General features: G+C 40.2%; 1 protein-coding gene across 1 annotated transcript in view; it reads left to right on the top strand.

The window, feature by feature from the left end:
- The first annotated feature begins 2 nt into the window (after positions 1-2).
- Positions 3-9,157, top strand: part of HEATR4 (HEAT repeat containing 4) — a 31,073-nt gene continuing 21,918 nt past the window's right edge. Inside the window, 5 exon segments of the mRNA XM_020810183.3 lie at positions 3-529; positions 1,164-1,234; positions 2,899-3,959; positions 5,510-5,697; positions 7,411-7,548. Of these exon segments, the coding sequence (XP_020665842.3) occupies positions 3,022-3,959; positions 5,510-5,697; positions 7,411-7,548 (1,264 nt within the window). The 5' untranslated portion in view covers positions 3-529; positions 1,164-1,234; positions 2,899-3,021.

Here is a 9,157-nt window from a genome sequence, read left to right as displayed (position 1 = left end):
CTGTAACTGTTTCTGATTTAAAGGTAGAGGGCTTTTTACATATAGAAGTTGAAATAACAAATGCACATTGTAAGTGGTCATAGTGCTAGTAATTAATAAAGAATATTGTAGGGTTATTTTTCTTCTCTCTTTTGTGTACATCACATGTAATAATGCCTACCTGATATATTCAGCCATAATTGACCAGGAGATCACCTAGCTTGAACACTGTAATTTAAAAATTTATGCTCTCTCAGGATTATTTAGTTACACTTGTTATTTTGCTACGTTTTCCTCCAAATGCAGAGGTAAAGAATTGATGTAACAAATAAACTTAACTAAAGAATGGCCAAAGGCAACTTAAAACTCTATTTAAAACCGACAAATCAAATCTGACAGAATGTGTACATGACATTGTCTGTAGCCAGGCAACAATTGTAAACAGTTAAAGGAGAAATCTTTCAGGAGCCAAGTTATAACATACGAGTGACTGAAGCTGGCCTCTTGTTTGTCCAAAGAGTCCATGTCTGTGAAATGGCTATTCTGAAAGGTAAATACAAAACTGTGTAACATTTAGAAATAGTAAGAAAAAAATTGAATGTGGGAAAAATATTTGATCTGGGAAGAAACAGAACTCTTAATTATTGCTTAACAGCAGAAGCAAATCTTCAGGTGGCAGCCTAACATTGTAATAATATTTAACAACACTAAATAATTTGAAATATATACTGTACTGAAGAGATGAATTGTAGGAACAGAAATATCTGGACAGGAACAAAATAAACCTGAATGGTCAGTAGCAGAAAAGGAATCATTCATTTCAGCACAACATGTGTTGCACATATGAAATTATAACAGAAAAGCGAATGCACTGGTTATAAGGATAAATGAAATCCTACTTACCATCTTCTACTCTATGCCCACTCTGTGTTTATTGTGAGAGTTTATAGAACCATTCTGTTGGTGGTTCTTGAAAATTATTTTAATAGAACTTGTCTCCAGCTAGGTGTGCTTTAAGACTGAAGAACTACAGATCCAGTACAGGCAAGACCACTTGTAGGGTGCACTGTAGAGTAGATCATGAAAATCTTTGTCCTCCAGATGTGACCCTACACTGGTGTGTACCCTGCCTCTGTCCCAGTGTTTGTTTATTCTGCATTGACTCTTTGTGATTCACTTTGCAGTCTTCACATGAGAGTTAGAGCTGAAAATCTGCAATATTATTTCACCTTATGTATGGTGGTTATATGTCAAGGTATGTCACTTTCTGTTTTGTTTCTGTATTGTTTTAAATTGTAGCAGCTTGAGGTTGTCCTGCCTTTTGTTTTAAAAACACATCATGGGTAGAGATGGGCACAAACTGCCAGTTCGGCTGTTGGCCCAATAGGTGGAGGAGGTGGGGCTCAGAACCTCAGTACACCTGTTGGTCCAACAGCTGAACTGACCAAAAAAAATTACACCAAACTGGCTGTTCATGCCCATCTCTGATCATGGCATACAAGTCTCAACAAGGCTTGCTCCACTAGAAGCCCTTCCTGGCCGTACTCCTTCACACATAAACCAGGCCACCTCAGCTACGGGAAAAGGAAATCGTTGCTGGCAATGTGGCCATGGTTCCATGATATATCTGTGCTGGATAATTTATACAGTATTAAAAAATAATGGTTTGAAGAACTGAGGTGACATTACGACAAAGAGTAATGGAATGGATAACAGCAGCACGTGAATGGGAAGAGAAGTGAGTAGGTGGGTTTCTAAGTGGAAATGTGGGAGTGGGCATAGCAATCGTCATAATGCAACAGCAAGAAAGGAGGAAATACCCTAATGGATGCAGACATCCTTAGCCAAACTAAACAATTCACATCACTGTGGTCACAGAACTGGACCCTCAGTAAATAATCAGAAGTGGGTATGCTATAGCGGTGGAGTGAGAAGCAGTGTCCTCCAAGGTCATGACAGAGTTGCATTCTCATGTGAAATGAACAAAGTGAAATGGGAGGGGCAACAGGGTTCAACCACCCCCTGCACTGGTATAGGTCCAGCCTGACAGGCCAAGAGTTCAGCTCCCAGACACTCCATCCAGAAAGGTGGGTAACAAGAGACCATGAGGAGGGGGGGCACGTCCAAATCATCTCAAAGGCCAAAGGTTACCCAATCAAGGAGAAGAGTTACAGGCTACTGAAGGAGCAACACCTTATGGATGCACATCCTGCCAATTTAATCTAGTTTCAACTACAGACAATACCATAACCCCATTCTGAAATATTTATTATTATTTCTTTAAAGCCTTTATCACTTTTCTGCCCACCAGGGCTCCCAAGGTGATATAAAATGAAATGGATAAAACATTCAGTTAAAACAGGTTTAAAATCATTTTAAAAGCCTACTTAAAAAACAGTGTAATACAGTTTTTGTTACCTGCTGGAAACTCAGCAAGGGTAGAGCCAGCCATGGGAGAAATTCCATGCTAAAACATGCCTTAACAGCGAGAAGTAGGAAAACAATGATGCATTAGTGATAATTTTCCCAGCAGTGTCTTTCTTCTTATGAAGAGTAAGAAAGTATGAGTCATAAATGAGCAACACATTGCAGAATAAGATTTTGCCGTCTTGTTGCTCCAGTCCAGTGCTTCCCAGCCTTGGGTCCCCAGATGTCCTTGGGCTACAATTCCCAGAAATTCTGCCTGGAACAGCTAGTGGTGAAGGTTTCTGGGAGTTTTAGTCCAAGAATACCTGGGGACCCAAGGTTGGGAACCATTGCTAGTCCCTTATTGCCCATCTACCTTCCCTGAATGGGTTATCCATACCTAGATGTCGGCTTTTTGCAATGACAAACTGTTTTGGTACAAGGATGTTAAATCTTACATTCACTGTTTTCAACATTGATGCAATTCACTTCTATTTTCTTTTTGTGATTTAGGAAAAGTTCAGTTGGATCCTCAGAGACCAGTGACACAAATGTTCCTTTGCAATATCATTCTGATATTCTTATTGTTTTATTGAAAGTGAGCCACCAGGGAGCAGCCTCTCTAATCTTGAGAAGATGGATGTACCCCCTTTTTTCAAGAGCAAAAATCCCTTTCCCCTCGAAGGCAGCCTGAAGGTTAGAGTTGATAGAAAGAGCCTGCCGTCTCACAAAGCCATGGTGTCTGCAATGAAGGCAAGAATGCCTTTGATCTACCAAAGACAAGTTTGCCACACCGAGTGGTACTATGCACACTACCAGAAGCAATGTCTGAAGAATATAGCTGAAACTCTTCACTTTACCAAAGATGTTTTTGCAAACCAGCCATCTGCTCTGTCTTATAAGGAATATGGTTCCAGGATTCTATATGATGTTTCCAGTATCCTTCATAAGCCAAAAAGTGAAGACACTATTGTTAAGAAACAAAGGCAACCAAGAAGGCTGAAACCATTGAAAAGACAGCCTCGCCTGGTCAACTTAGATGTTGCTCCTGCCAAACAAACCACTACACATTTTCCTGTCTTCTTGGAAGAGTGCATCTACAAAGCAGAGGCAGAATGTGCACTTTTAGAAAAGCACCTAATGGTACCTATTCCCTCACCTTCCCCTCCTCCTCCTTGTGAGCCTCCATACACACAGACATTCCTGACTGAACCTCAGGAAATGTTAAGTGATGTGATTACCAAAAACTGGTCAAAAGCAACATTCCAGGGCAATCCAATCCATGAGCCAGAACATGAGGACTTGGGCTGGGAAGAGAGACTGTTGACAAAGTTAAGTAGGGCTACAGCTCAGTGGATTGTAAATAATCAGCCATCCTGGGGAGGATGGGTTCAGGGTAAGCTACGAGACTTCAAGAGACAAAAATATGACTGGAATAGCATCAGATATGTCCTTCCTCTTGAAGAAGATGTGGAGCTGCTGGATGAAATTGTGGCAGAAGAAGCTGCCACAGATGGCCGGGTTATAAGACCTAAGGGGAAGAAGAGAGAGACACCTCTCCCTGCCTATTATGGGTAAGATAAATTGCTGTTCGACTGAAACAGCATGTTGTATTACATGCTGGCACTAATTTCATTTCTAGGAAATAAGTCCCATTAAATCTTATGGAATTTATTTCTGTTACATGGGATCATAAAACTTGGCTTAGTAATGCACACTTTATAGTTAACTGTGTTATCTTCCCATCCCTTTCATATTCTTTTTTAATTGGTGAGATGATGGGACAAAGCTTAACCTTCTCTAATGCCTTTTAGAATGGCTGTTGTGTGAGTACTTAGCTGAGTAAGGTGATGATGATACTGTTTCCCTGAACCATGCATTGAAACTTCTGACTTCTCTTTGATTGCCTTTTTTCCCTTATAGGTTTCAGATCCAAGTCTCAACATGGAGGCTATCTAAGATTCACAGCCTGACTGGCAATCCTATTCAGAAATGTATTCATAAGGTGCTAAGAACAGTCCAATGAGCTCAAACGAAAGGATTCTGGATGTAGTATATAGCTATCATGATTAATAGCCACCGATAGCTATATTATTGATTAATATTTTAACTCCCTTTTAACACTGCCCAAGTTGACAATCATCCCTACCTCTTGCGGAAGCAAAGTCCACAGTTTAATACTCTACTAAGAAGTACTTCTTTTTTATCTACCCCAAATCTCCCACCTTTCAACTTCATTTTGATCTTGGCAGAAGTTCAGTTATTCAATTTGCAATACGATGATGGCACTGATCAAGGCAATGTCATCCTTTGGGATAGGCAGAGGGGAAATTATCTGCAGAAACAGTATGAAAACTAATTTAGAGAGTAAAGAAAGAGCAAAGTGGGTCATAAGGCAGCCAAGTCTATCCTGAGTGCAAAGGAGTTCAGGATGGAGTCCTTGACCTAGGGAGGTTTGAAATGAACAGATGGTGTCTGTTCCTTGTCCCACAATAAAATTTGGGATATAGGGGGAGTCCTGAGTAGGAGACAGGATTGCCAGAATGTTCTCATTGCCTCTTTAGATTACCCTCAAGTGTACAGTATAGGAAGTTAAGTATTTTTATATTAATCATTACAATAGCTAAGTGCAGCAGGTTAGTATGGTGGACTTAAGGCTATAAATTAGGAGCAATAACTCAAGATACTTAGGATAAGGTGAACAAAATTTGTTCAGGATAGTAGAGTATAAAACATCAGGGTACAAAAACCTCCAGAGCTTCTTCCTTGCATGCAAGTATTCTGATGACCTTGAGGAAAACAGAGAGGCCTGGCTATCCTTCATAAACAAAACACAACTAAGAACTAAATTTCCTTCTGTGAAACAATTTGCAAAGCCAAAATGCCCAGTTTACAAAATCAGGATGCTCCATCCCATCCTGCACCCTATTTTTCTCTCTGTCTCTCACAGATATATACTGTGGGAAATGGGGCATTGCTGCATTCATTCAACAATCCGTTCAGCCACAGGATGTGTCTGGTGAGCTGTATTCATCTTGATAAGTTGCCCAGCGCTTTTAGTGTTCTCTTCTCACTTTCTACTGTAAACCATATCTCAACTGGTAGCATCCTTCCCATCTCCTAGGGCACCATATTTCCACCCAGGAATGTTCTGCGCAGATGACCTAACTGCTAACAACAAAACAGCAGAAACAATATCAAAGAGGAGTCTCAAACTGGCACCTCCTGTTAAACGCCGTGGACGACTGAACTCTCGGGTTGGGAAGCATTCATACATCACTCAGAATGTCTTTGAACAAGAGCTCTATTTTGGTGGGTCTAACTGAAATGTCTATAGATCTTTTTGTTTAGCCACATATAGAGATGGGTTATCTAGGCATTGTTTGGTTCCAGGTTTAGCCAGCACAAAAGTCAACTACAGTGAGTTAAATATTATGTACTGAAAGGCATGGCAATTTCGTAAGAGCTGAAGATGCTAATAAAATCACACCTTAATGCATTTATAAAAGGCTTCACGTACTGTAGTTCTTCTGCTCTTCAGTCCTATGTTGTTCTATTGTTCTTAAAACATCTACAGAGCAAAGTGGAGGAATAGGAGACATTGTTTGGAGTGAAGTCACAAATCAGTGCCAGAACATATACTTTGCATGCAGAAGGCTGCAAATTCAGTCCCTTCTTTGAACAAGTACAATACCTAGTCTTTCCAGCCCCTCAGATCTTCAGAGGAGTCTCTTCTCTTGGTCCTGTTGCCATCATAGCATGTTTCCTGCTGATGCAAGGCTGTGGCTGCTCCCAAGTTGTGAAATGCCCTCTCTTGGGAAGCCAACCTATTTTCCTCCTTTTTATTCTTTTGGTAAGAGACCTGCCTCTGTAGGGAGGATGTTAAAGAAATATGCTTGAGTCCTTCTAGGAAGCTGGGCATGTGTTATTTTTAAGTGTGTTCTTAAAGTTCTTAAATGTTTAGATAATCTTTTAAATTATTATTACACATTTAATTGTTTTTAACTTGGTAAGTTATTGGGATTTCAGCCTAACTTCTTTTAATTATTGTTAACTACATTGAGTCCCCTCAACAGGAGAAAGGCGGCCTAGAAATGAAACAGATGAATAAATTTTCCGAGTCGGTTTAGAGAAAAACCTGCCTGTAACCCTACAGAGCTCTTTCTGATTTGTTGACCATACAGGATTAAGGAGACTAAAGGCCTAATTCCATGTATGGCAGCTTCCGGTATATGCAAGTATTTTATGTATTGTTCATTTTTTATTTATTCTAAACCTTCTCTAAAGCACTGATCCCCAACCTTGGGCCTCCAGATGTTCTTGGACTACCGCTCCCAGAAGCCTTCACCACCACCTCTGCTGGCCAGGAATTCTGGGAGTTGAAGAACATCTGGAGGCCCAAGTTTGGGGACCAGTGCTCTAAAGAGTTTAGTAAACCTGTGAAGCAAGTGACACTGAGAGACAGTGATAATCCAAGGTCACCAGCAACTTTGTGATTTGAACCCAAAACAGCCTTGACTAATATCAAACCACTACATTGGACTGGCTCTCATATAGACAAGTATATACTGAAAAGTCTTTGTGCCTGTTGGTACCTGAGTGATACAGCATTGAGCTGGTGCCTCAGTTAAGTATGGTGTGAATGTTGAGATGTAGTCAGGTAAGGGGGCCAGTATGCATTGTTGTATATAATTACAATGTGTTAATAGTCATACATTGGAGAACACACAATAATAGCCACAATCCTATGGGTGTTCTCATAAGATTAGCATAATTTTCCAAGGCTAACTGCAGCTAATTAAGGAGATACTGTACTGGTTCAGAAACAGGTATATGGCCAGGCATCCTATAAAGAAATTCTGGCTCTTAGTCAGTTACCTGCAATTAGCTGTAGTGAGTTATGCAAATGTTATGCAAACATCAATAGGATTCTGGACCATAAATGATATGGAGCAAAAAATCTTTCAATATACCCTCATATTGAAGTGCTACTGAATCTCCACCTCATTTTCTCTATGTAATTAGGTTCAGCCAACATTGTCCATCAAGAGACAAAGAAGGATCGTTTAATTATGGATAATCATGATGAATTTTACAAGCACCTCGAACAATGCTATCCAAGAGCTCCTGAACTCTGGAGCTTCAGACCACCTAAAAAGAGAAGTAAGGAGAGGATTATGTACTAACAAGACAATTTAATGGTTGTTGTGGGTTTTTCGGGCTCTTTGGCTGTATTCTGAAGGTTGTTCTTCCTAACGTTTCGCCAGTCTCTGTGGCTGGCATCTTCAGAGGACAGCACTCTGAAAGCCTTCGCGAATACATTAAGACAATTTAATTTTGCAGAAATTCATAGCAAGTAATATTACGGTTGGCATTTTGATTTAGAACATATTAACCTGAAAGTAGGTGCCACAACTTACTTGTAAGCAAGAATGGTTAGAGTCACAGAACAAGCATTTTCTGACTCCGAACTTGTTGAAGAAAATCTTGTAACCAAATATGTACAAACACACTCAATGACTACAACAACATTGACTGGTATTATATAACAGATACAAGTTTTTTTCTTGTTAAAATTTATTAACACCAGTCAATTTTGAGTGAGTGTGCCTGGTGTTTTTGAATAATATTAATAATATAATCTTAGAACTGCAGAACTGGAAGGGACCCTATGGGTCATTGAATCCAGCCCTTGTCAAGGAGGCACAGTGGGAATCGAACTCTCAATCTCTGGCTCCACAATTAGGGACCTAAACTTAATTGTAATCTTATTTTAATAATTTCAGTAGTTCTATTAAATTCTACAGGAAATAGGAGCCTTGGTGCTGTATAGTGTCATCAGTGCATGCTGTTGCACACTATCTGAACATATAAGAACAAATTTGTATCAGTTCATATTTCTCAGAACTGCTAAATTGATCTATGTACCATGACAGCGCCATCTACGTTGGTTTGGGCATGTAGTGAGAATGGCTGATGGTCGGATTTCAAAAGATCTCCTGTATGGAGAATTAGTGAAGGGAAACTGCCCCAGAGGCAGCTGCGATACAAGGATATCTGCAAGTGGGATCTGAAGGCCTTAGGAATGGACCTCAACAGATGGGAAACTTTGACGTCTGAGCATTCAGCCTGGAGGCAAGCGGTGCATCATGGCTTTTCCCAATTTGAAGAGACCCTTATCCAGCAGGCCGAGGCAAAAAAGCAGTCCTGAAATAAGCAAAACCAGGGAGCTGGACAGGGGACAGATTGTATTTGTCTTCAATGTGGAACAGATTGTCACTCTCGAATTGGCCTCCTCAGCCACACTAGACGCTGTTCCAAGACCTCCATACAGAACACATTACCATAGTCTCTCGAGACTGAAGGATGCCTACTGACCATGACAGATCTCCCTACATGCTTTCTTTATCCAGAGAAAGAAACTACCCGGCCTCATCAGAAGGGGGCATTTTGAAATAGGTGACTTACACACTGCACAGGCGGAGTCACATTAATCACTGCAGACCACTATTTCTCTATGGGCAACTATCCTCCCCAGTTACTGTCCTACTTTTCTGCATCAATAATTTTTTTGTAGAAATTCCTGTTCTTCACAAGGACAATTATTTCTTCTGCCCTCCATTTCCCGCATGAGGTGGTCAAGATGGAAAAAAGGCTCAGCCATTATTTAATTATTTCTGCAGCTGCCATTAATGGCAATTAATGCCCAAAATTTATTGTTTTTCTTTGTCTGTCAGAATCATTTATCTGATTTTTCTGAAATAACACCCAG

The sequence above is a fragment of the Pogona vitticeps genome, chromosome 1, assembly GCF_051106095.1.
Source record: "Pogona vitticeps strain Pit_001003342236 chromosome 1, PviZW2.1, whole genome shotgun sequence".
NCBI classification, from domain to species: Eukaryota; Metazoa; Chordata; class Lepidosauria; order Squamata; family Agamidae; genus Pogona; species Pogona vitticeps.
The sequence above is the reverse complement of the archived record's forward strand: the minus strand, read 5'-3'. Positions and strand labels throughout refer to the sequence as shown.